The sequence below is a fragment of the Sesamum indicum genome, linkage group LG6, assembly GCF_026168435.1.
Source record: "Sesamum indicum cultivar Baizhima isolate 11 linkage group LG6, ASM2616843v1, whole genome shotgun sequence".
NCBI classification, from domain to species: Eukaryota; Viridiplantae; Streptophyta; class Magnoliopsida; order Lamiales; family Pedaliaceae; genus Sesamum; species Sesamum indicum.
In genome coordinates, this window is record NC_142662.1 from 8,371,357 (window position 1) to 8,399,269 (window position 27,913).

A 27,913-nucleotide genomic window follows, 5' to 3' on the forward strand; every position below is an offset into this window, starting at 1 on the left:
ACACAACCACATACATATAGACTTATTTTGAACTTATTAAGAGAGTAATCTGGTTTTGTAGTAAATTACAAATGGGTACAAACATAAACATTGATGATGAAGAGGAAAGGGATGATGAATTGGTGGTAAAAATACAAAGACATCAGTAGTAGTAGTAGTCGTCGGTAGCAGTCGACAATTCGCTCTAATGTCTAAACAACAAATCCAAATCCAAATGCTTCCTTTCTTTTCAAGACTCTCCCTCTCGCATCTCGACGCATCATCGCTCAACAATCTTTTCCGCTGAGCCACCAACATCACATTTTCACTTGCCATTTTTTCCTATTCTATCATCAACATATATTTTTCCTCCGCCCACAAATTCCTTTTACCAAGTAGAGAATCGAATTGAAGAATACTGGTGAAAACGAGACGAATGGATCCTCCTACCTCTTGGGATTCCTTGCGTAAACAGGTATGTCTGTAATTCTGGAATTGCTGCTTTATCCACCAAGTTAGGGCTGAATTTTCCGACGATTTCTTTTGCTCATGATCCACTATCCATCCGCATAGGGTTCCATTCCATTTTGTTCAACACGGTTGAATCGGGTGATGATTAAACCAACTAGAATTTTCTAATATCAGATTTCTCCCTTCATTTCATTTCTGATGCATCAGCTCAACTGAATCGAGTCATTTTGTAATCTTCCATTTTCTGGCAAAAATTGCTCAGGTTTTATCATTACCCCCCTTCACTTTTCCAGAATGTCTCAACGCTAAGAAAAACTGAAGCGCATTATTCATAATATATGTTAAGCATCTGATTCTGATCATGATTCCGATATGCCTTCTGCTAATTCCTATTACGAATTTCATCTTGGATCAACTCTGACAGTTTCTCTCCCTTTTTGCTTATATCCTACTAGGCAAGGAAACTTGAAGCCCAGCTGGATGAGCAGATGCATTTGTATCGTAAATTAGTATCAACAAAAGTTGATAATTCTAACGATAATGATCTCGAGTCGGGAATTGATCAGCTTTTGAAACAGCTTCAACAAGTAAACGTGCAAATGCAAGCTTGGGTTTCATCTGGAGGATCAGAAATTTTTTCTCATACATTGACTCGGCATCAAGAAATTTTTCAGGATCTTATGCAGGTTAATAATATTTTCATAGGTCGACTATGTTAAGAACCTGGAGTTAGAAGTTAGCATTGTCTGTTTTTCCTTTTTCTTTTTTTTCTCTTGTGCTCTTGAAAGGATTTTATGTGTACATGAGTAATGTGTGTATGGGATAATTTGCTCTTTGTTGCATCATGGAAAATGAAAAATAGCAGAATGCATCCTGGAACTGCATTAATGTTGAAAGGTTCATCCTCCTCTCTTTCAGATGGCAAACATTTAATTTTGATATGCTGTAACCCTGTTGCTTATTATAATATACCTTGAGAAATCCAGCTTTTGGGTTGTAGGAATTTAAGCGACTCCATTCCAGTCAGAGAGCCAAGAAAGAGCACGCATCACTGCTTGAAGATTTTAGGGAGTTTGATCGAACAAGATTAGACCTCGAAGATGGTGGTGGTTCCTATGATCAAGCTCTTCTTAAGGAGCGTGCTTCCCTCCATAGAAGTTCCGGCCAGGTTAGTGATCTGGTCATTTTGTGTGAAGAGTACTTCTAAATGTCAAAGTTTATTATAGATGTGAGTCTCAGGAGTTAAATTTTGCATGACTTAGAAACTAAGTGGATATGCATCTTGCTTTGATAAAACATTTTGAACTGCCAACAAAACAGCATGACACTAGGGTCTACAGGCATCTGGGGAATGTTATCCCACTTATGAAAAAGCAAATGGTAATTAGAAGAATAAGTAAATAAGTATTTTAAGCATGCCCTTTTTTTTTAATCCCTGGACAAACTAATGGATTATTTTGATGGACATTAATCTTTTGCTGGATGGCATATCTGGCAAAAGGTAGAGAGGTGAATTTCTCCTGGGAGGCAACTAGGCATGTTTTAGAGCCCAACTTTGGATATCCTAGAAATTTGCGAGGAATATTAGGTATATTCACATCATGTTTGACAGCTAAACTAGAGCCAGATTGGACATGAATATTGAGTTTTGCCTGACGGCAATTGGTAGAGAGGTTAACCTCCTCAACTGCCACGTGGCTTACTGAAGGGATCATGGTAGGAGTGAATGCTTGCCTCCAACACTGGCAATATTTCCCAATTCGTTTGATGGAATTGCCACGTTTTTGGACTCGAGCCTGGAATGGTTGGCCTCGCATGCTTTGCGGAATTGATGATAATAAAAAGGAAATTGGAAGAGTAGGAAAGCTTATACTATAGAGGCACCGCTCCAAGAAAGTCCTTAGAGAGAGAACTGTATCTGGAAGGTTTCCGAAGTGCTTCATTCAAATTCTTAAATTATGGACTGAACATATAACTGTTGAAGTATGTCGAAAGTACATAACACAACCATCAAGCATTGTGTTTTATTGCATCATTTTGGTAGTCAATGGGGATGCATGTTCAAATCTTATTAAATATAACAGTATGTTTTGCATGGGTGATTATTTAATGAATTCGTGGTCAATAGGAGGTGTTTTGGAAGGTCCTTGCTCCAGATAATCTATAGATTCTCATATTATCTTTTCTTTTGTTCTATTCAAAAAATTAACAAAGTTAGCTAGGAAACAGTAGCTCAGATTTGGAGAGGTTATCTACTCATGTTCGGTCAGTTTCTACTTTTTATATTGTTCTGTATGTTAGGTTTCACTCAAGTTGACTGTTGTATTCCTGTAGATGGACTCTCTGATATCACAAGCACAAGAGACCTTGAAGTCCCTTGTGTTTCAGCGTTCAACATTTGGGGGCATCAACTCAAAGCTTAGTAATGTTGGCAGCCGCCTTCCCACAGTAAGGAAATTAATATATAGTATAAACTATAGAAGTAAAAAGTGTTGTACATGTGCACTTGAAACTATCTACATACCAGATATGCAGGGCGCATAGTTCATAATAAAGTTTTTAGTTGAGTGCCTATTTGATTTAATTGCTCTGTGACACTTGAAATTTTTGCAGGTAAATCATATTCTCTCAGCAATAAAGAAGAAAAAGTCCATGGACACCATCATACTCTCCTTAGTTGCATCTGTCTGCACGTTCCTGATTTTAATTTACTGGTGGACCAAGTAGGTGCTATTTCCAGTACACTGCTGGAGCCATGTGAGGTGATCTACGCTGGGTATATTATTTGTAGTTGTACATACCGTATTGGCTGTCACTTGGTCATTCGTTTTGTTACATTTTGTGATGGTATGTCAGATGAAACTATTGAGCTACCCTGGCAGTCGAAGAATCTATATTATATTTGTTTCTCATAGGTCTTGGAGGAATCTAGGAAGTCACTGTTCATGTGCAAAGATTACATTTGATTTTGCTAGAATTTATTCAACTTACTTTAGACTATGGTCAATGGTCGAGGTATGCTATTGATTTGTTCGTAAATGACTATGAATATGAACATTCGTGTTTTTATTGCTGTTGCATGTCAATCTTGTAAAGGGGTTGAAATTTATGGTTTCATTCTTCAACTATATATTCCAAGGAATGTTTTAAATGTTACATGGCGGTGGACATGATTTCTTGTTTGTTGTGAATTTGAATTTGGAATAGATTGGAATTTTATGCAACCACCACAGTAAATCAACTGAACAAAAACAAACATGCCAATGGTACAAGGCCAGAAATTATATCCTTTCTATATTAGATTCTACTGGAATTAAGGAACCTGATGTGGAGCAACATCTGAAAGTCAAGATAAATTTTAATATCAGTGAGTGTGAACAGTGAGCATTCACAGATATTCCAATTCAAGATGCCCATTGAGTGGAGCAGAAAGAGACCAAATCGTACCTTACTACTAAGGTTTCTAGTTGATTTTATCAAAAGTTTCTTGTCAAGCCTTCACAACTCTAAATGTGTGCTCTGTATTCTTATCAGCATAATTTGTAATTTAATCCACACATGCTTGGACTACATTACATCTTAGTTCAGAGGAACAATCCGCAAAATGTAACCCATGCCAGAAACATAAAAAAGGGCTAAATCTTATCTGTATACAAATCTAACTATTTTTCGAAATATGATTGGACCTTCCCCAACCACCGCATAAGCTCAATCCTGTCTTTGTTCATCATATAATCATGCAAAAACTTGGAAAGACCATCATTTACCCCCCTTGTCTTCAGGAACTCGTAAAATCCAGTCCGGAGTTCAGTGTTCAAAATCCTGAAAATAACACGGCGACCCATGAGTAACTGCAAGCCTAAGTTGAAAGCCAAATTGACAGTGCGTTTTCTGCTAATAGTTAACGAGAATACATATTTATATCTGGAGTCTAAGAAAAGAAAATATTGAGACATAACTCCATTATGCTTAGCACTATGTATTTGGGATAGTTTTAAATGGCACATTGCCATTAGACCACTTTATGCATCGTTTTATGTCTCATGTTGCGAATATGACTTATAAGTTATTTGAAGGAGAAATATCAAATCACAGCAATGACTACCACCAAAGTAAAAATCCTCTTTTGTTCTACAACTCATGCAAATCGCAAGCTGTTATGTAATAAATCCACAGAAACCCATTGCAAAACACAGTCCCGATCATGCAACACATTAAAAAGACAGCAGAATATCCCATTAAGTAATTGAAAGGTGAGAAAATCATTACTTAAACTGAGGACCCATGTAAGGCTGAGCTGGAGATTTGCCATGCCTGAATATGTAAACTTTCTGAATTTCCAAAGAATCGGGCCATGCTGAGCACACAAACTCCATTAAATCAGTGCCTTCTCCTTTCCAAATATCAACTAGCACACTTATGTGAAGACGCAAATTTTCACCACAAGATTTTGGAGCAATGATGGAACCATCGAACATTGTTGCTTCAATTTTAATATTCTCATCCTTAGCTGATTTGCCCCTTAATGTGATCCACTGCTCACCAGGTCGATCTTCTACCATAAATCCATCAAACTCTGTAACAGGCTATAAAAGCAAACAGAAGGGAAATAACCAAATTACAAAGAGTGGGAACTGAATGAATTACATACACACATAGTAGGCGGAGGTGCATCATGAAACAAGAATGAAGAAAGGGGAAAGGTACCTGGTGTGGGGGTGCGTAATGATGGTGGTATTGGATTTCATTGCGGAGGAGCCTGAGCAGGTTGGAGTGGGAAGGCGATTGAATTTGCGTAGTGGAAGAAGAAAGGGATTTGATGATGGAGAAGAAAGGGGGGAAGGGAAGCAGTGATGTCCTTCTGCGGCATCCATTCACAAGAGCTCTTCCACTCATATTTTTTCTTGTGCGGTGGGTTATACCTAAAGTCCAAGTAAGAAGACGGGTTTAGTTAGAGCGTTAAAGAAGTAGTTTCTCTATGGATTGGAATTGGATACGGCTGTGTCAATAAAATAAATAGTTAATTGGGCAAATTGCAATTTTTGTCCAGTTTCTTAAGGGTTGTGGTGTTTCCAGTCCAGGACTTTTTAAAAATAAAATAGTAGAACAGTAATTAAAAAATTTTGGCAATTTTAGGACAAATTACCCTAAATCGGCCGGAATTGTGTACGAGGGAGGCACGTGAGCGTCTGAAAGTTGGGGGAAGCTGACGTGTCCGATTAAATGGATTAGGTGTAAAAAAAAAAGGGGGCAACATGACGTGGCAAAGCTGACGTGGAAAAAAAGGCCATGTCAGCTTGCCAACATGGATAGTGTTGGAGGGAAAACAGACAACACGTCTTTAGCACGTGCTGTTGTCTTCTCACCTCTTTTAAAGAGTAGGGTAAAGAAAGAGGGGTAAATTTCCCCAGCCAAATCCCTAAACTGTAAAGAAAGAAAAGAGTAAAAAAGCAATTACTGGACTTTAGCACGAAGGAAAAGGAATTTTCACTGCGGTAGAATCCATTGTGGGAAGATGGTCGTCATTCGTGCAGACAGGCATGTTAATATGCCACTGCCTGTTATCGTAAGTGGTTCCTCTATTTTTTTTTTTTTGTTATTTTGCTTGCATTGTGCTTAGTGTTCTCAGAATAGTATTTAAAGGAAATAAATTTGGTATCGTAAAAAGGGGAAACATGGTCCCCTGAAGATGACTGTTCTTTGTTGTTTTGTTTGTGTGTTTCTTTTTTTTTTTTTTTTTTTTTTTGTAAAGGGGAAACGTGGTCCCCCATGCAATTGCTTGGTGTTGGTATGGTGTGCTGTTATTGCTATGTTGCTTAGGTTTTTTTTTTTATGCTCTTTTTACAGACCCTGAAACAGAATCCATAACTGTAGCTGTGTTCTATGGTGTGAACTTAGAAACATGCCTGTTGGAGCTTGCATTGGTGGAAAATTACAGAAATTTGATTATGTGAATGTGACACATATGAACAGGCAAAATCTTGAACTGTTTGCTGAAAAATGTGGGGTTTTTGGGCAACGAATTAGGTTTTACATAATTAAAAATGGTGGCTTTAAACTATTGTTCAGTAATGAAGACATACTAGAACAAGCTTTAGATCACATGCCAACTAGGGAATTTACAGTATATATTGAACATACGCCTCCAGAACCTAATAAGGATGCTATTGAAACTGGTCTAGTGAGGGGGAAAAAGGGTAAAACAAAGGGGAAGGGGAAGGGGAAGGGGAAGGTGATGGAGACGGAGAAAGGAAAAACTAAAGTAGTGGAGGATGATGACATAGTGTTTTTGGGAGAAGTAGGAGGAGGAAATGACATGAATGCTGAAATAGGAGGTTTGGAGGATGATGAAATGAATAATGAAACTGAGGCAGGGGATGTGGGTATTTTTGAAGAAAATGTGGAGTTTTTAGACAATGAAAATGATATAGGTATTGCCAGTGGGTCAAATGATGCCGAGGAATACAACTCTAAAAATGAATCAATTATATGGTGGCTAGTGAGAATGATCTCGATGAACATAGACAGTCAGATGATGAGGAGAATGGGCCTAATTTTGTTGCATTCAATCCAGATCAAATGTATGATCCTTCACTTGAGTTGGGAATGATTTTTAGTTCTAAGAAAGAGTTCAAAAAAGTAGTGCAATCACATGCAATAAAGAATAAGAGAATTGTTAAAGTCACTAAGAATGATTCCTTCAAAGTCTATGCTGTATGTTCTGGGGGGGATGTGAGTGGAAAATACATACAACAAAGTTGAAGAATGAACAAACTTTCCAGGTTAATCTGTACAAGGATGAGCACACATGCCCATAAGTATTCAAAGTAAAAAATGTGAAAACTAGTTAGCTAAGTGAAAGATATCTTTAGGACTTCAAGTCTGATCCAAAAAGATGTGTAAAGGGGTGGAGGGTAGACATCAAGAATGAGCTTAGATGTCATGTGTCTAGAGATCAAGCGTACAGAGCCAAGAGAGTAGCTTTAAAGAAACTGGAAGGAAGCCTCACAAAATTGTGGGATTATCAAGAGGAGCTTAGGAAAACAAACTCTGGTTCAATTGGCATATTTGGGATTAATGATGAAAATGGGCAGAACAGATTTGAAAAGTTCTATGTTTATTTCAGTGCTTTGAAGCAGGGGTTTTTGGGAGGTTGTAGGCCTGTTATATGTGTAAATGGTTGTCATTTGAAGGGACCTCATAAGGGAATATTGCTAACTACTGTCGGGGTGGACCTGAATAATAACTTGTACCCTATTACATATGCTGTGGTCCAGAGAGAGTTTACATACACATGGGAATGGTTCTTAACGGTGCTGAAACAGGATGTGTGTATTCAGAGGGACAGTGAATACACTTTTATGTCAGACAAACAGAAAGGACCCATACAGGCTTTTCAAAGTGTCTTTACTAATGCTGTACACAGGCTTTGTGTAAGACATTTACACAATAATTTCAATAATGCGGGTTTTAGGGGTCTTGCATATAAAAATGCAATGTGGAAAGCAGCAAGAGCAAGCACAATGGGGGAGTTTAAACTAAGAATGGAAGAGATAAAAAAGTTAGATGGGAAAGCTTTTGAGTGGTTGAATGAAAAGCCCCCAAGTGAGTGGAGTAAGTCACATTTTACTGAATTGCCAAAATGTGATATGTTACTTAATAATTGTTGTGAAAGCTTCAATGCAAACGTAATGGATGCAAGAGATACGCCTATTCTTACAATGCTAGAATGGATAAGGGAATATCTAATGCGAAGAAGTGGAAAGGAACTATGTGCCCCAAAATTAAAAAGTTGCTGCAGAAACATATTGATAAAATTGGTGACTGCATCCCTATTAAGGCCAATGATAGACATTATCAAATTTCATGTTATGATGGGAGTCAGTTCTCAATGGATTTGGAGAGGAGAACTGTACATGTAGATTGTGGTAGTTGTCAGGAATCCCTTGCAAGCATGCATGCAGTGTAATTTTTAATCAAAATTTGCAGACTGAAGAGATGGTTCACCCTTACTATAATGTGGATACATACAAGTCGGTGTATGGACCTGCTATACTACCAATCAATGGTGAAATGCTGTGGGCTGAGACAGGCTTCATTCCTCCGTTGCCTCCAAACTTTGGACGGGGTCTTGAAAGACCTACTGGAGCAAGAAATAGAGAGCCTGATAAAGGTAAAGAAAAAGATGGAAAGAAAAAGCAGAAGAAACAGATTAAACTCAGAAGGCAGCATGTCAAACACCACTGCAAGATATGTGGTGAAGAGGGACATAATGCAAAGGGATGTCCCTTATATAAGGACATGCAAGAACCTGGGCTTGATGAGACTGAAATGAATATATTATTTTCAAAGGTACCTCAATATTCACTTTTATTTCTATACATAATCTGTTGTATACATATAAACTAATGTACTCTTTTGTATATTAATTTTCATTTTCAGCAAGTTCATCATCCAGAAGTAATACAAGGAAGAGGAGACATTCTGTCTATGAATATGCAAATAGGGTAAGTTTGCTCACTTTTTATGGGTGTTTAATCCTATTTTACAAATTGGTTGACAGTGTGTTCAATGCTATTCAATTAGGTGACTATACTTGCTACAGATAGTGGAGTAAATGATCAACCACCAATTTTACCTCCAATTGTGGAACAACATGAGCCAATGCAGCATGATTTGGAGCTAGAAATACTGACAGAACCTGGCCCTACACCCACTCCACCATGTGTTCAAGGGCCTACGATGTACGAACAATTGCAGATGGTCAACACAAACATATCGTTCCAACCCCAAGTGACATTGCAACCTAGACTCAACATCAGAGCACCTCCTCGAATGGCTGGTACCAGTTTCATGCCCTCTTTTTCAAGCAGGCCAGCAGCTCCTATTTTCAAGACAATAGTGAAGGAGCATGGGAGAAAGTAGGTTGACATCTCTAAATGGCTTTCGCAAAGTTCAGATGATCACGGGCAAAAGTAGTATGTTTCAAAGTTGTAGTGGATTAGTTTTTGTGCACTTGGTTTTGTGGATCAGTTTTTGTGTTGTGGTGGTAGGAATGCAGTTAGATGATGAGTTTTTGTGGATAGTTTGTGGTGGTAGGAATGCAGTCAGATGATGAGTGTTTGTGGATAGTTTTTGTGGATGAGTTTTTGTGGATAGTTTGTGGTGGTAGGAATGCAGTCAGATGATGAGTGTTTGTGGATAGTTTTTCTGGATGAGTTTTTGTGGATATTGTGCAAGTGAAATGTCATGAAGTCAAACAAATTGCAACCTAAGAATTTTGACAGAAATTATGAGTTGCAGAAATTATGAGTTCAATCTTCACTGTTCTGTTCTTTGTTTGCATTGTTGAGATTTTTGTTTGTAGGAATTTTTTCAGAAATTGCAATGTATTTTTCCAGAAATTATGAGATTTTTGTTTGCAGAAATTTTGTCAGAAATCATGAGTTCACAGTCCATGTACTTGCAGAAATTATGAGTTCACAGTGCAAGTTCACATAAATTCTGTTTGCAGAACTTTCATTACACATAACTAAATGTTTACATATGGATTTGTAATACAATTAATTGAAAGATGAGACTAAATACAATACATTGAAATAGGGGAAAATTCCATTACACATAACCAAATGATTACATATGAATTTTGTAATGTAATACAAGTACTTCAAAAAGACTAAATACAATACATTCAAACACTTACAAATTAAAAATAGTACAATATGAACTAAGCCTAACCATCTTCTTCATCATCTACACCCTACATTTTTCTTGTTGCTTCTTCGAACATAATCCAACACTCACCCAAATGCATATTATGCAAACAACCAACAAAATAATTGTCAGTCTCCAAAGTCTTCCATGCCTGAAATTTAGTTTTAAAATTTCAGCTTTCATTTCATTCTTCTTGCGCAATAAACCTGGGATAATTGCACGCGCCCTTCTACACATTGGAGGGTCCTCCCAATAAAAAAACCACACCCACCCATCTACAATCAGTTAAGAAGATAAGAAAAGTTAACAATATAATGAGGAGAAAACTCAGCAAAGTGGAGATGAACAAAAAAGAAAAACAAACTTACATTGTAGTTTTTACATGAATGAAATCTCCTTCTAGGATTGATCTCAGTCCATGAGGTCCGAAGCACTGCTCTCTTTCCACAATAACATTCGACGAGAGATGAAACACTGCTCATCTTCAATTCCTTGCTCAATTTCTCCTTAAATTGTGGCTTGGCTTGGGAGCGAATTTTTTCTAGCAAAGATTAAGAGCGAACTAGGGTTCTTGCATAGCAAAGATTGGGGGTAAGCTGTCAATTTTGTTTGCAGAAGAAACCTTGCGATTTTTATCTATAGGCAAGCTGATGTGACTTTTTTTCCACATCAGCGCTGCCACGTCATGTGGTCCTATTTTTTTTTTTTTTTACACGTAAGCGGTTTCACCGGACACGTGAGCTTCCCCCAATTTTCAAACGCTCACGTGCCCCCCACGTGCACAATTCCGGCTGATTTAGGGTAATTTGTCCTAAAATTGCCAAAAATTTTTATATTGTTCTACTATTCTATTTTGGAAAAGACCTGGACTAGAAACGCCACCGCCCCTAAGAAACTGGACAAAAATTGCAATTTTTCCTAGTTAATTATATTTTGCTATTTGAATTATGGTTGTTTTTATATTTTACTAAAATACTAATTTTAAAAATTTCAGAAGTAAATATAAAGAATGTTAGATATGATTTTTTAAATTAAAAAAAATTCACGTGTAATTCATTAAACCTCATTGGAGGGAGGTGTAATTATACCCTATTATATGAACATACATATACATATTTTCGCTGCAAATTACAACGTAGTATTACTATGACTGACTGCCTCTTCTTCTTTTTACTCAACCTAACTAGTACACATGATATTGTTGACAATCAAAAGAAAAAAATAATAAAATCCTAATACACATAAATTTGATCTAATTTAATGGGTTGAAGTTTGAATCAATACATAAATTTGTGAGTTGAGTTAATAAAATGTAAATCTAAGATAAATAAATCTCAACAACAGCTCCTGAATCCTGATAAAAAGGCAATCGGCAATCTCAATCTGCTCTGCCATCGTTTCTATCGCTGCCGCTCCTTTCTTTCTTTTGCTCACCTCTGCACTGCTGCTCTCTACCCACAGCTACTACACAACAGGTTCGAAATACAACATAATGCCCCTCAACCCTCTTCATCTCTCCACATCTTTTCTTTGTATGAAATCAATCTTCTTCCACTAACTCCAATTGTTTCTGGCCCACATTCATCACATGCAATCTGAATTATGTGCGACTCATAATATTTTCTCAAACGTCATTCATTTGATCACTCCTTCCCATTTTCATTTAATGATTTTACTTTTATTTATACACTCCAGATGGCTTCAGCAATTCTCTCTCTTTCCTCTGCTACTGCATTCACTTCTCGCCCATTCCTAGATAATCTCAAGGTATTCACCCAGTTGCTTACTTTTTTATTCTGGGATCCCATTAATATGTCAAAGCTATATAATCTTCTATTCTTCCCCAACACCCCCCCAAATCTCGTTTTTCTGAATTTTCCACTTGATATCCCTACTCTTCAGATCATGTTTGTTCTTTCCAGTAAAAGTAATGCAAACTTTGTTGATTCCCCTTGTTTCTGTGGTTCAGCAGGCAAATATGAAGCTTGGAACTCCCAATCAATCAACACTGTTTGGGAAAGATTATATCAGGGCAAAGGTTTGTTTAGCCTTTTAGCCCCTTAAGCTAAACTTTAAGGACGTATGATTGGTGACTCGACATCTGTTTGAACAGCTGCTGCTTCAGTTACTTGTTAAAGATCCGTAATAAATCTCTTTGCAGTGTTAAATATGTGTGCATTATTCTCTTGTTCTGATTATCATTTGTTCCTTTGTGTTTTCTTCTGGTGGTGGTGCACAGCTTGGAAATGACTTAATGTTGGTCATTGTTGCAGATGGCCAATCTTTTGAATATGTTCTCTACTTAAATAAGGTTCTTAAAGTTTCAAATGCTGGATGACCTACTGTCCTTTTGCTGTTAAAAAATGAGTATACTCTAACTGCAATACTTCATTGGTGTGTAATGATTTTTGGGTCGGTGATCTGTCCATCTTTAAATGGCTATTTTTCCTACTTGCCAGAGCCTATTGCTTTCTGCCATGAGGCATTGTTGTCCAGCACTGCGACACAGTACAATCGTGTGATGCTATTAGCTCTTTTGCTTAGTCTATCTGCAGCTAAAAGTTAAATTTCTATTTAGTTGCAAATTATGCCCTTGATCAAATTGACTTAAGTTTGGTACCAACCCTTTGGGGAAAATCTGAAGAGAGCTCACAGTAGTTGTTGGTAGAATCACATAGCATGACCACCTTTGTTTGCATATCTTGCTTACTAATGTCATTTCTTTAGCAGTCTTTCACTAGGAAAAGCGTGACTTCTGCTGTTGAGGTTTCCAGATTTGGTGACATAACAATGGCTCCTCCTGACCCCATTCTTGGAGTTTCTGAAGCATTCAGAGCAGATACGCATGAAATGAAGCTTAACCTTGGGGTGGGTGCCTATCGTACTGAAGATCTTCAGCCCTATGTGCTCAATGTTGTGAAGAAAGTAAGTTGCTCATCTGAACTTTTGTATGCATTCTGCACGCAACTGTCTTTCCCACGCTAGATCTTGCTTCAACAACATACGTGATTGAAGTATGTACTGATGAAACATTATTAACAAGACATTTTCTTGAAACTACAATTGTAGGCAGAAAATCTTATGCTGGAACGTGGCGAAAACAAAGAGGTACTTAATACTTTTACTTGAAAAGTGTGGATTAGCATCTTATTGGTTTTATGGTTTCTTACTGAAAGTATCAAAATCTGTAGTATCTACCAATTGAAGGTTTGGCTGCATTTAACAAGGTTACAGCAGAGTTATTACTTGGAGCGCAAAATGATGTAATTCAGCAACAAAGAGTAAGATATATGTAGTTTTCTTCTTCTACTGAAAAACTTATAAATCTAAAAATTATTATAGAACCTGAGCGAGTTTATAATAATTCTCTTTTCTTGGCACAGGTTGCCACTGTCCAGGGTCTTTCAGGAACTGGGTCTCTGCGGCTTGCTGCAGCACTCATAGAGAGATATTTTTCTGGTTCGAAAGTTCTAATATCATCTCCAACCTGGGGTATGTGTTAAATGCTCTTGAGCTTCCTTGGAACCACATAAGATGTTGGCATTGTTAACCTAATTAATTATTTCTCTGCAGGCAATCACAAGAATATCTTCAATGATGCCCGTGTTCCATGGTCTGAGTACCGCTATTATGATCCCAGAACTGTTGGTTTGGATTTTCATGGCATGATATCTGACATAAAGGTTATTCAAACCATACACTTTTTTTCATCTATTTAGAAATTTTGTACTCCCAATTTAAGTTAATAATTTCTTATGATTATATCATTGACTTCTCCTAAAATGTGTTGATTTAACTCAGGACTATTCAGAATTTATATTGTATTAGCTCTTGTGCAACTTGCTCCAGTAAATGGGAGCCCATCATTTGTTGATTCATTAGTTTTACGATCATAAACTTACGGGATAATACACACCCCTTCCCCCTCAGGTTTGGTGTCATTACACGTAGATCCCTGTGGTTTGGAAAATTACATGTAGTACCCCTGAGTTTTGCTTCCATCTAACAAATAAGTTCCTCCTCTGTTAGTCAAAATTCACCAAGATTTTGATATTAACAAAAAAATCAAATAAAATTTCATATTTACTGTAAGCAATTTGTGTTCTAATTATTTTGAATGAAATCTCTTGTTTTCAGGCAGCTCCAGAAGGATCTTTTGTGTTGCTTCATGGCTGTGCGCACAATCCAACTGGCATTGATCCAACTCCAGAACAGTGGGAAAGCATTGCTGATGTCATTCAGGAAAAGAACCATATTCCATTCTTTGATGTTGCCTACCAGGTAACGTGTATCTGGTTTATGGTTCTGTTGGCTTTGCGTGAGGCTTGGATTATATACTCTGTTCAGTATTTCTTATGTGGAAGTCATTGCTGATTAATTTCATTTAGTGGGAAATTAGTGACAATGATTCTATAGAAGAAATTCTAAAAATATGTAAACATATGAATCTGCACGTGTGTCCGTAAATGAATACCAGGTGGAATTCAAAGTTGGAATCTTTTGTTTATGGGGTTCCCAATCTGAATATAGGGTTTTGCAAGTGGAAGCCTCGACACAGATGCATCATCCGTGAGATTGTTTGCTGCACGTGGCATGGAGTTTCTGGTTGCTCAGTCTTACAGTAAAAATTTGGGTCTCTATGCAGAAAGAATTGGAGCAATTAATGTTGTCTGTTCGTCATCTGACATTGCCAAAAGGTAACAAGAAAAGGATCATTCTTGTCTTGTCCATCTTCTCATATTGTTTCTCTTGTTGAACTGGAGGGATAATGGAGAGTTAACTTTGATTATCAGTCTTCTTATGTCTAGATTGACAAGAGTCACACGGCTAGTGTACAATAATTCAACTAACCTATCTGAAAGGATAAGAACCTATCTGTTAACTCTCCACTTCAAGCTGCCGCATACATATTATGATTTTAAACCTCCTTCTCCCAGCTTTTGACAAATGTATTTAACTGAAGTACCCCCTAAAGCCTTAGTAAAGCTTTATGAGTGTCTAAGGAATAGAAATAGTGGACATTAGAAATAAAAGAATAAGTATGAAGGTCTGAATGATTGTAAGAAGCACAACTGGAAACAAGGATGAGAATTACAAGACCATTTACCTTTATGAGGTGCAGTAGGTGGATTATCTAGGGAGGAGCTAAAGGGCACACATCCTTGGAAACATCCACCATTGTCTAAGGATGTTGAGTATAAACTTACAAGTTATAATCAGAGATCTGCTCTGGAGGTGCAAGAGGGAGACAAATCTTTTAGGGAGATGACGCGAGAATAGAAAAGATGAAAGTGGCAAATGAGGAGAGTTTCGATGATCAGTACTTGAAAGGACCTGAGAATCACACACACCAAGAGATACCAGGAGTTAAAGAAATAATTCCTCCTTGGAAAGTATAACTTTTTTAGTGGTTCTCTATCAATGAAATGAGGATGGCATGCAATTGACCAAGTGATGCTCCAAAGGGTTGCAGCATATGGAAGTCATATGCATCAAATGAGTTTGAGTAAACTCAAGGAAGTGTTGTGTTTTCCATTCAACATTTTGTTGTGAAGTATGTTCTCAGGATGACTTCTACGTCAATGGATTTTTTTGCCGTTACATGAGGGAAAAGAACTCCTCAGCATTATCCTTCTAGAGAATCTGAACTTATGTGTTAAATTGCTTTGAATTTCAAATCTGAAAGCACAAGCAATGGAAAAGAATTCATTCAGTTTCCATTACACATGGCCAAGTTATTCATGTAAAAAAGATTCCAGAATCCCTGAACCCAAGTTTTGATGCGACCCTAGTTGGACTCTACAGAGCATAATGAACTAATAAAAGGAGGATCCGACCCCATTATTAGTTCAAGGTATAAAAGGAAGATGATGATGGTTCCCAAGTTGATAAAGATCACAATCGAAGTTTGAAACATCACTCAAATCAGGTTGTAGATACTTCCATTATGTTTGGATTAATGTTTTGAATGTTTTTGTTTTGGTGTTTTGGAAATAGATAGAGAAAAATAGAGATAAGTAAGTATTTGTTTTGAGATAGATGGTATGTTTAGATTTGTGTTTTGATATAATATAAAATAGTGTAAAATAAGTGGTGTAGGTTTGACGTTGGGATTTGGGAGACAGGAGTTACTGTTCATTGTCAAATCATGTCTTTGAATATATATATTTAGTAATATATATGTGTATGTATATAGTATTTTGTTTGTTAGTGAAATATAATATATATATTTATGTTAAGTAATTTTTTTTATTGAGGAATTTCTTTTTACATTTTAAATAATAATTATAATTTTAATGCATAATTAAATACATTGTAGTATTGTCTCCAACATGATTTTGTTAGACTTTATCTTTGGAATGAAAAAGCATAATATATAAAATTTAAATAAAATATTTAGAATTAAGTATGTATTATTGGTATATTGTCCTCAATTTTCAAATTTCTCAAATATTTCATTGAAATAGGAAAAATTATGAGTACAAAAGATTTAAATGGTCTAAGTTGAAAAAATTTGTAATCAAGAGTTAAATGCACTATATAACATGTTAAAATACATTCACTAGACTTTAATATGTGAACTGATAAATTTTAATAGATAATTGAAGTAATAAAAATACGAATTAGGTAGCTGTAATAATTTTTTATCATTTTACATTTCCATTAGGTATTTCCGTTAGGTAGAAAAGTTTTACGTATTTTAACTAAGTAGCATTGATAGTAAATATTTTTAATATCAATGGTTTCATAAGTTAATAATTATTTTTTAGTAGTAATTATTGATTACATTCACATATATTATATATTAAATAATATATAATACATATAATACAAAAATGAAAGAAGAAGAAAGAGAAGAAGAAAAGGAAAGAGAGAAGAAAGAAGAAAGAAAAGAAAGAGAAGAAAGCTGCAGACAGAAAAGACAGAAGAGAGAGAGAAACAAAGCGACACAAACAAGAAAAACAGAGAAGAATAGAAAATATTAAAAAAAATTTAAATTACAATTGCACACCTAGTGAAGGTGCGCAAATCACAAAACCAAACATGGGGGTTCAATTTTTCTAGAGAAGAATGACCAAAGTAACTATTGTATTAGCTAGGGAGAAGTTGTAGATGAAGACAATGCAAACTACTAAGGCCTTGTTTGGCTTCATTTCTGAAGGTTCATTTGTCATTTCTATACTATTTTAAATTGTGAGAACATATTTCGCTGGACCTTCTTTTGTGGATTGGACCATAAATTACTGAAAATTCATAGGAAATTCATTGTGTCACATCTTTTTATACAAAAATTATTACATAATATCAGGTCTTTTTCTTTTGGAAGAAATCATATCACAAAACATGGTAATCCAAACAAATTTTTCATTTGTCCCTCAAATCTAGTACGAAAACAAAAACTCACTTTAAAATACTGAAATTGATAATCAGAACATAACAAACAAGACCTTAAGAGTTCCATCAAGTTGTAGAGCCCGTTGGAATCATGCATTTCCGCCATCCCACCTCTTCTTGGGTGAGAGAAGTGGTGATGCATCATGCTAGGCCTCTGACTTATACACATGGTACTCTTCCTTTAGATCTGTCATAGATTTTTAATTACTCCCCACTGAAGATGTACTATTAGAGGCACTAGTCTAGTCTTACTGCAATCTGTATTCAGAGAAGATATGTAGTTGGCAGCTGTAATAATTTTTTATCATTTTACATTTCACAAAATGTAATGAACTTTTTAATGGGTTTTCATTTTATATGCCCCCTGATCAATTTACAAACATTTGCTGATTTCACTTTACGTACTTTTCCTGAAGTTTGACGTGAAAAATGGGTGGAAATGCTAGGGCCTCACATAGTTGTCCCACCAAACTCACCAGTTTGCATGTTGAATGAAATCTGTTCTTGAGCATGTTTAACCCACTTGTAATGGCTGAAATAACTCAGTTTGATTGTCTTATAGACCAGACAAGTTTTAAAAATCTCATTTCCTGCTTGTCCTATCTACTATGGGCACCTTTTGGACATTCTGAAAATACTGGTTTACAAGCAGCTTTTAGTAGCAGAGGCCAATATACATCTAAGGACTTCCAGGAGAATATTTAACTACCTATCATGATTTCGGCTATGTTAATCCTAATAATTTGTGCGGAGACACTACTCTTGTGTAAACCCACAGTAGAATTGAGCAAAGACTTCAGAGTTCTGAGTCTCTACAAAGATTTGTGGTAGAGGTGTATGATGATTGTGCAAGTGTTTGATTAAGCTTTAAAATAATTAAGAATGACTTTTGCTGGTTACTGCAGGGTGAAAAGCCAATTGAAAAGGCTTGCACGGCCAATGTACTCAAATCCTCCCATACATGGAGCTAGGATTGTTGCCAATGTCGTGGGAAATCCGGAACTCTTCAATGATTGGAAAGAGGAGATGGAATTAATGGCTGGAAGGATAAAAAGTGTCAGAAAGAAACTATACGATAGTCTGAGCGCAAAGGATAACAGTGGGAAGGACTGGTCTTTTGTTCTCAAACAGATTGGCATGTTCTCGTTTACAGGCTTGAATGACGCCCAGGTATAATGACCGTGAATGATTGATACTTTTGACATCTTGTGATTTAACGTCACAGATATTTGTACTGATAATTCTACCTTTTGTGTGAACCAGAGTGAGAACATGACCAACAAGTGGCACGTTTACATGACCAAGGATGGAAGAATATCCTTGGCTGGATTATCATCAGCCAAATGTGAATATCTCGCTGATGCTATTATTGATTCATACTATAATATTAGCTAGAAAAGATGTTCACTATTGAACGATTTGACCCTGAAAGTTTTGGTTAGGCACTGGAATTTTCGTTCAAGAAATATCTGATAATGTTTTCGTGTTGCATCATCAACTTGTTTGTTATCGAATAAATACTGCTTTGGTATTAGCCTTTGGACGAAGAAATTCGGAATAGGAAAGTGCAATTGTTTTGTCGTTGATCTTGTCATCATGTTTGTATGGAGTGAATTAAGAATCATTTCCTATTTGTCACAAAAGATAATCTGCTTAAACATCTAAAAATGTCTTACTTAAAGATCCTTGCAAAAATTATGATTTTATGGTACTGCAGCAAATCACAAATCCATTTCGTATGTGAGAATGGTAATAAACTTTCCATTCAAATATCTTCACAATGTCGCGAGCCTCATGACCATGAAATTACAATGCATAACAAGCACCTAACCTCTGTTCTCCAAATAACATAATTTCTCATCTCCACTTTTTTGTTCCTTACATTGACATGCTTCATCAAAGTCAACAGTAGTAAGGGCATAAATTGAGATCAGCAAATAATTCAAATACAATTTAATAACTAAGTCATAAGTCCATAAGGTATTAGCATAATGTCCTTACACTGGTCAAAAAGTACAATAAGGAAAACAATACAATGATCATATGAGAATAAAAGAATCCTCCTTTCACATCTCATTTTCAAATTTTTAAACGACACTTTTTACCATCTTTAGAGGACTCCAATAACAAATAGTTGGTCTGCGGTATTCAGTTCCAAAATTAAACATTTTCTATGTCATTAAACGAGGAAATAACATTGGCATCTAAATGCTTTGACTTTTTAAAGCAATAAAGTTGAATATATTACAGAGACACTCCGTCAAGCATAACTAGGATAACCCTTTCTCAACAATATATAACACATAAAACTCCAAGTTGTAAAATGACTATTTAACAGATTTATTATTTGATTATCTTTTTAAATGAATGGTAATATAAACATTTTAGAACTTCTGGTTAAGTTTATAATGGAACAGTAAAATATAATTTTTTTTATGATTTAGCATCTCAAGTCAAATTCAGAACGTAACAGCAAATCTAAAAGAAACGATGGTTGTTTGGAATTCGGAACTCTAGGGGAAAGACTGCAATTCAGGATGATATTTCAAAAACCTAAACGCTCCTAATTGTTGATGTACATGCGATATCACAGTGAGGTTGAAATGCATATTCCTTTTTGTCTCAGGATGAATAACCAATCTTTAAGAGGCTGCTGCACCTTTGTTTCAATACTACTGGAGCGACTGCAAAGTAATATGGGACACAATACATTACTAGCGCCGACACTCCAATCATTCAATCACAAAACACAATATCAACTAGAGCCTACTGTCAGCATAACGCCACTAACTAATATGACGAAGAGTTGAAGAGTTAAGACACAGTTATGATACCAGTACCTAGTTTAGCATCCAACTCTAAAGAAACCTGCAGGAGAGGTCGAAGTTAACAAAAGACAGGTGAAAGCAGCCCAAGAGAGGACCGGATACAGATTATTTCATCTTCTTCGCTTCTTTCCACTTTTACTCTCACTTTCTCTTGACTTTGCTGTGTCTGTGGATTTCCCCTTGACCATTTCTGATGATTTCGCCGATTCTGCCCTTTTTTCCTTCATCCGATCAGTTTCTTTCACCTTTGATGAACTAGATTTTGTCATTCTTGTACCACTGGCACCAGGGGTTTTGCCACTTTGTGGGGTTTTGCCACTTTGTGGGGTTTTGCCCTTAGACTTCGCGCTCCTTTGGCTGTCTTGTTTCGAGTGGCTTGGAGTTTTCGCATCATCTTTGGATCTACCAAATGCTTTTGCGGAATCAGTTAGATTTTTGGCACCAGGTCTCTGAGAATGATCTTTAGATTTAATGGTATCATCTGCAGACTTTTTACTGGACTTGGAGTTGTCTTTGGACTCTGACTCTACTTTGCCGTCATCCTTAGATTTGCCACCAGATTTTGTTGCAGTATCTTTAATTTTACTGGAGGAAAAAGACTCAATATGTTATTACTAATACACCTTTCTCTTTGTAAACAGATGCATACTAGGACAAGGCAAAAGAAAATATACGTTTTCGGTGAACCATCCACCTTTCGGCGCTTGCTTGACATTTCAGAGTTTGTATTACCTTTCTTCTTCCTTTGCCTGGTAAAAAGAAAAGCATACCACCAGCACAGCCCGTAACAGAACACTCATTAGAATATTTTTCAGACCAATCAGATATAAGTGAACTGAGGAAAAGCAGGGACAAATTAAAATCACCACACAACATATTAACATCATTTGTATATTCTCAGGAAGCTACTTCTAGGTTTTGACATATTTATCCTAATACCATCCCTTTATCATTTTTTTGTTAACATTATCAGCACCTATGAAAGGAGAAACAGAATCTACAGACTGTGGTAGTTACCCTGTCATATGACTAGGAAGAGCTTACTTCTTAGTTACAAAGCACATAGTTTACTCTCAAATCTCAATCTTACCTTCAGTGTCAGTCGTCAGACTACTCATACCTATAAAATAGCCAGTTCTAGGATAACCGCCATAAAAAGCTACAAATTCGGGATGAGGCCCTGATGTGAACCTACTATGGATGAGTTGCAAGTCTTCAAAGTATAAGTGCTTTTACTTCTTATTGAGGGGCGCACAAGAAGGAAAAGGTAGTAGAAGAGGTTCAAAATAATAAGAACAGGAACTTACATGTCAGAGGAAGCATCATGACTTGAATGTTCACCATCTTGGTCCTATACAAACCAACAATGAGTAGCAATATACAAAAGTGAAGAAGGTAGCCTTAGTAAGAATCAGCAAGACACTCACCCCATCTGAGACCAAGTCATCCCCAATAAATTCCCACCGTTCTCTTCTGAGATTTAGTACTTCCTTATCACCATCAGTATACAAGACCTATTAAAGATAATGGCACAAATTCAAGGGCTTTTATAACCAAAACAAACAGCACTACCCAAACAGAGGATCCAACTTTCGCACTGACCTTGTGCTTCTTCTTGACAGGATCAAATGATGCAATTACTCCCTCATAAAACCTGGCAGTGATCGCCAAATAAAATAATATATATATATATATATATATGCTAATTTTGTTATTAAACAACTCTCTGTACAATATGGAATTTAAAATAAATCACTTACATCCTATCTTTTGGCCACCAAACTTTCACTTTTGAACCAACCAAATTCTCGCCATACTCGATAGTCTCAGATGCCTGCCATAAGCAACAATAAATTAATTAATTAAATGGTACAAACTGTGTTAAGGATGAAGCTTCAAATGCTGCTTCTCATGCTGTTTTCTGGGAGATGTAGTCATATTTATAAGACATCTTACAGTTTGCTTCTCTTCACACCTGCTGGCAATCTTACTGTCTAGACAAGATTATACCAACTATGTGAAAACAGAATGAAACATCTCCTGAAGAAGAACTTTCACACAACAAAGTGCTTCCTTTAATAAATGATGACACATAAAAAGATACCATCCAAGATATTGTAACAATTGCTGGTCTCAACAACAGGACAGAGTAACTGATCAATGAAAACCAAAGGGAAGGAGATGGATTCAAGAAAACAGATCATTGTAGTGTTAGAAAACCTGCAAATACCCTTGCTTACATCCATGAAAGAGAATTTGCATATCTATAACTTGGTGTAGTCCTTGGCAGTCTCTCCCGTCAAATATTAGTTAAGTATTACAATTATCTGTCTTGTTTATTTGTTATTAGATGTTATACTTCAGGGATTTCTGATACAAGAATTCCTAATCTTCAGAGGCACATGAAAGTTGAATAGTACAAGAACTGATTAAAAGAACATACTTTCTCTGTGCCTTGAGTTCGCTTCCTCTTGGTACTTGTTTTAGGGGTTTCTTCCTGGATGCCTTCATCTTTTGTTGATTTTAAAGGTGAACTTGGCGAAGACACTGGGTCCTACATGATAAACCACAAAAAGAAAGATAAGACAAAAAAGAAAATACAGTGATCAGGAAAAGCAACTGGAACTAATTGAACATTTCCGTAAGAAAATTGTATTACTTTCCCATTATCTTCTCTAGCAGAAGATTTCAGGACCTCTTTTCCAGACAGGGGTTTGGCACGTCCAAACTTTCTGCCATCTTCCTTCTTGAATGAGGACCCATCCTCCATCTTGACACTAGCATCCCCCAGCTTCTCTGTCTGCTCCAGAGATCTTCCCTCTGAATCACTTGTACCATCATCGTTGTTCTTGGATTCACCTTCTTCAGCTACTGCTTTATCCTTGTCAGATGTCTCATCATCTCGCTTTCCCCCTGACGTCTCATCATCTCTCTTTTTCCTGGATGTCTCGTCATCTCTCTTTTTCCCAGATATCTCATCATCTCGCTTTTTACCAGATCGTCTTTGCTTTTTTGCTTCTGAAATATATTCTTCTTCAGATATCTTCTTAGAAGCATTATCACCAGATTCTGTTTCTTCCCTAACCAAGTTCTCCTTCCTCTTTGCCAGATCCTTTTTAGATTGATTTTCATCGAGAAGACTGCCACTTCGGGTTGGAGATGCCACATCTACAGCCTCATTCTCAGGAGGTTTTGAAGGTGAAAGCCGAACGCTAGTGTCTTCCTCGTTATCCGAAGACTTGGCTGCTTGAACAGATTTAACCTCGGAAGAAATATGAGCATCTTTACTGGAAATTTCATCATTATGTGGCAGCTGCTGAGCTTCTGCTTGATCTAGTTTAGATTCCGAGTTCACTGGTTTCTCAGCATTACAATTATCGGACTCAACTTTGGAAATTGATTTGGCATCAACTTGATGGTTAGAATCAGCCTTCTTCATTGAATTTATGTCGGTGATAGCTTCGACATTCCCAGTGTCATTGATACCATTACTGACCACTGACTTTGGTGATCTAATCGCCGTGGGAACTTTATCTTGAGAATTGTTCTCTTCTCTGCCATCCTTAGCCACCTGCTAGGACAATAATGAGATCCTACAAATTACTTAAGGAGAAAGAGAGAAAAACCTTGCCCATTTCTATCAAATATCCAAACTGCAGCATAGCTGGTGAAGATTCATGGCCAGCAACCTCTTTCATCTAAATAGTTCCTTTTAATAAATTTGAAGAATTAAAATATGAAGAATCACCTCTATTTCAAAAATTTCCAATTATCAATGTAACTAAAAGAAGCACAACAAGAATATGAGAAAGAGCGTGAATGGGATAGGAGGGCCATCATGGAGCATTGGCAACCCACAAAAACAACAAAGAAGAAGGGAACAACCCCTTTCAGCCCATCCAATCATGCATTGTGGAACCAAAAAGAGAAACGAAATCAATGACAGTTGAACAATGTAGCCAGTCTTCTTCAAGAAATAATCATGTCAAGAGGTAAACCAATTATATACATGAGCAAATTTTCAGAAATTATCTGACTAAACCACTACAGCAACATGCTGGAGTCACCTGATCCCGAGCTGGAGAAGCACTTGTCTTCCTCTCAATAACCTAAACACAATAGCATAGCCAGTCAAGAATATACAAAATCTGAATTCACCAACTATTAATTGAAAACATCAAACTGAAAAGATCAATGCAAAGATATAAGCTTTATGACCAGGACCTGTATTGAATCCAAGAAACCAAATTCAGGGACACATCTTCCCTCTAGGATTTCCCAAGTGACAGACAATAGTCATAATCATATAATAGACCACAAACAAAAGACAAATAAAGCATGTATACAATTGTAAAAACAAACAAAAGAGAAAGGTTTATAGAATGATGGAATCAGACAAAATGGATCTACATCCAAACCATGCACCTTTACTGATTAATAGAGTAGTCCCATGGATAAATTACAACTAGAGGACAACATGACTGAGAGCATCTATAGCATACTGGGAACAAGCTAGGGAATTGACAACCAAAGATCTTAGAAACTGTCATAAACACAATCAATTGTAACCAGATGGTGCATACCGGCTGGTCTTCTAAGATGCTTTCATTACTATGCCTGAGTGTACCAGCATCCTCTCGGCACACAGAAGCTACAACTTCACCATAGTCATCCAAAGAAGCATCTAATGATTTTAATGCTTGTGCTAAATAGGGTCTCAGCTTATCTGCTGAATTCTGGATAACTCTCTCTGCCAACTTCTTTGCAATTGGCATAACAGCCTGTCAGTATATTTTTTATTAGCAGCATGTAAAACACGAGAGGTAAGGAGAGCAAAAGATACCCAAGAAAATGACCTCATTGTTACTTTTCAACGTAGCCAAAATTGGATTGAGTAGATCTGGGGAGATATCTTCACTTTCCTCCACAACAAGAGTCATAATTGTCTCCATCGATGCAAAGATGACTTCAGTATGATAAACTCTAAAAGTAGCAAAATAGCAAGATATAAGCACTTGAGATGGGACACAGGTCCCGCATCTTATACAAGAAATCAGTAAGAAACTAGAAGAGCTAAAACATATAGTGAGAAACAGCAGTTACAAGTAAAAACAAGGTGAAATAAGTCAATGAACAACAGATAAATGGAAGTTACAGGGAGGCCAAGGTAATTTTGATCAGGTTAAGAACTTTGTAATTCAGATTCATCATAAAAACATTCAACATCGGATACCTGATAAAGGTACTTCTGCCTCAAATAAGAAGTCATATATATACATCAACGAAGGAACAATAGATAACAAGTTAAATGGGTAAATTATAGTGGTAAGAACATTACGTTTGGAAGGTAATGCTTGAAGCATACAACACACACTTTTACCTAATAGATTTAAGGAAGTGCTGGAACATCTCAATAATCATCTGATCACATTCTAAATCCAACATGATGACACAGGACCTGACTTTGGCCACAGTTTCAAGTATAGTGGCCCTCTTCTCATGGGATCTGCTGGACACGTCCGCCAAATTCTCGAACGATGAAACAATCAGTTGGAAGACGTCCTGAAACCACATGAAGTGTCATAACTTCTCCGCGGCGGGGGGAGTTGGGGGGGGGGGTAGGGGTATTTGAATATATCACCTTCATTTTTTCATCATCATATGGAGCATCTGGTGCAGTAATTCTGGTTATTTCACTGATGCAAGAAGCTACACCTACTTTTACATCTACATCAGGATGCTTCACGAGCTCCTCGGCAACTAGTGCCTTCATCAGTGGAGAAAGAGCAGCTTGCATGGATTTGGCAGGTGACTGCTCCACTTTTGATAAAAACTCTTCGATTTGCTTAAAGAAGGGAAACAACCAGAGATTATATGAAAAAAACAAGAAAGGACTAGTACAAAATTGAACAAGTTTTTGATACTGATGTTCTTCCTCATGAATATACAGATAGTGCGAATAAAAAAAGCATACATGTGATGTATATACTGTATGAAAGCATCCTTACCGCCAATAAAAATTTATACAAATGATCAGTGACCGTGATTTCTTGAAAAAGTTCGGAAAATACACAGGACGATCAAGCTTCCACATTGCACAAAGTTGAAACATGTTCTTACGGCTCTTGTTGCTTTCTCACAGTTACATGGCAGAGAAGTTCACACAAAGGACTTGATTGACATGATCAAAGAATCTTTCCCTTTCTTCTTTTCCAGCTACGGGGGAAGCAATATTTTATGTTTTAGGAATTTTTCCTTTTTCTCTTTTTTCCCTTATTGATATAGGAAGAGGATTTGTTACAAGTAGCGATGACAAAAAAATTACACTAAAAAAAGTCCAAAATATACAAGTGACACAGTCATTGATCTCTCACAAAAAAGCAACAGAAAAATAATTCTGAATTCACTTTCTTTGAGGTTTATGAGTTCTACTAATACCACAACACCACATAAAAGTTGTAGTTCCAAACATATGATTAGATTGAAGAGAATGACATAGTAGATAACTTCTAATGTGATATCATAAAGTGATGGCATCAATTTGATTATCATTGTGACAAGTTTTTTTGACAGAAAGCCGTGAAATTTTGGGAGGCAATTGCACAACCTTCATAAGAACACATCTCATCTGAACTCGTTATAACCCGTATAAATGCAGTTATTCTATGCACAATAAAGAAAAAAGAAAAAAGAAAAAAAGTTGGGCGTTGAGGGACCCTGAAATTCAACTGCATAAATTTCGTGGAAACATTACCAATTTCAACAGTTAACAAACTAAAATATATAGCAAGAATCGATGATTTTCAAACAGACGTAGCCCAGTAAATGAAAGCAAAATGAGAATAGTGAGTGTTAAATAGTAACTCTAGCAGAAAAACAAGCGCTCAAAGAAATGTAAGACAATCAATGAAGCAAACAAGTTTACGGTTTTTTCATTGGAGGGTGGGAAGATGAGGACTTACATCGAGAAGAGACAAGAGTTCATCGAGGGAAGAGGGAGGCTGAAGAAGACTGCTCCCAGCAGCGGTAAGGCGTTCTTCCAGTTCTTTATCGGAAAGCGGGGCCATCGTTTTTCCTGGCTCGCTCTTTTATCAGATCTTTCTACACAAGAAGAAGCAAAAAACGAAAAAGCCACTCAATTCAACCGCATCGGCACCCTAGATATGAACGAGGAAACCCTAGAGTTAGGGAGATTTAGAAAAGGTAATAATTATTTTGTTGAAAAGTGTAATATTTTCGGGTGATAAGATTTTTGGAAACCCTAGAATCAGGGAGAGGGAAGCCAGAAATCAACTGAGCAGGATCCTGCTGGTGTCGGGGGAATTGAGAAAGGTGAAGAGACGCAGATAGAGATTTACCGGGCTTCTTTTATTAAGATAATACCATATGGAATGCGAATCCGAAACGACATCCAAGTCCTTATGTGTGTGTGCAAAATAAATAAATATGTATATCTCTACTCTACAAAGAGGCGAGTGTGTATATATATAGTGGGTGGCGGAAATTAGATCTGGTTGGCAACACTA

At 36.7% G+C, this 27,913-nt stretch overlaps 4 protein-coding genes across 13 annotated transcripts; 2 read left to right on the forward strand and 2 right to left on the reverse strand.

Moving 5' to 3' along the window:
• The first annotated feature begins 54 nt into the window (after nt 1–54).
• Nucleotides 55–3,519, forward strand: GOS11 (golgi snare 11). The gene is made up of 5 exons (XM_011083190.3): nt 55–454; nt 906–1,136; nt 1,451–1,618; nt 2,785–2,898; nt 3,064–3,519. Exons 1-5 carry the CDS (start codon nt 416–418, stop codon nt 3,175–3,177), a joined length of 666 nt encoding a protein of 221 aa, XP_011081492.1. The 5' UTR covers nt 55–415; the 3' UTR covers nt 3,178–3,519.
• Nucleotides 3,520–3,974: 455 nt separating this feature from the next.
• Nucleotides 3,975–5,408, reverse strand: LOC105164536 (Mitochondrial glycoprotein family protein). The gene is made up of 3 exons (XM_011083189.3): nt 5,158–5,408; nt 4,720–5,036; nt 3,975–4,272 (listed from the first exon to the last, which is right to left on the reverse strand). Exons 1-3 carry the CDS (start codon nt 5,344–5,346, stop codon nt 4,113–4,115), a joined length of 666 nt encoding a protein of 221 aa, XP_011081491.1. The 5' UTR covers nt 5,347–5,408; the 3' UTR covers nt 3,975–4,112.
• Nucleotides 5,409–11,478: 6,070 nt separating this feature from the next.
• On the forward strand, nt 11,479–19,153 carry ASP5 (aspartate aminotransferase 5). Of its 9 annotated transcripts, none has more exons than XM_088880941.1 (12): nt 11,479–11,639; nt 11,860–11,931; nt 12,134–12,202; nt 12,892–13,089; nt 13,234–13,272; nt 13,356–13,445; nt 13,548–13,656; nt 13,738–13,847; nt 14,302–14,445; nt 14,695–14,861; nt 18,465–18,729; nt 18,823–19,153. In XM_088880941.1, the coding sequence occupies exons 2-12, from the start codon at nt 11,860–11,862 to the stop codon at nt 18,952–18,954; spliced, it is 1,395 nt and encodes a 464-aa protein (XP_088737067.1). In that variant the 5' UTR covers nt 11,479–11,639; the 3' UTR covers nt 18,955–19,153. The 9 variants fall into 9 exon arrangements, with proteins under 9 accessions (XP_088737067.1, XP_088737069.1, XP_088737070.1 ...); XM_088880943.1 differs by having other exon boundaries at nt 12,895–13,089; XM_088880944.1 differs by having other exon boundaries at nt 12,137–12,202.
• Nucleotides 19,154–20,244: 1,091 nt separating this feature from the next.
• LOC105164535 (sister chromatid cohesion protein PDS5 homolog C) lies at nt 20,245–27,905 on the reverse strand. Of its 2 annotated transcripts, none has more exons than XM_011083188.3 (15): nt 27,746–27,905; nt 27,350–27,488; nt 26,029–26,232; nt 25,768–25,949; nt 25,244–25,370; nt 24,971–25,168; nt 24,455–24,496; nt 23,047–23,958; nt 22,831–22,941; nt 22,148–22,221; nt 21,990–22,041; nt 21,815–21,901; nt 21,695–21,738; nt 21,062–21,136; nt 20,245–20,972 (listed from the first exon to the last, which is right to left on the reverse strand). In XM_011083188.3, exons 2-15 carry the CDS (start codon nt 27,452–27,454, stop codon nt 20,498–20,500), a joined length of 2,688 nt encoding a protein of 895 aa, XP_011081490.2. In that variant the 5' UTR covers nt 27,455–27,488; nt 27,746–27,905; the 3' UTR covers nt 20,245–20,497. The 2 variants fall into 2 exon arrangements, with proteins under 2 accessions (XP_011081490.2, XP_011081489.2); XM_011083187.3 differs by having other exon boundaries at nt 27,350–27,544; nt 27,746–27,900.
• Between the last annotated feature and the right edge of the window lie 8 nt (nt 27,906–27,913).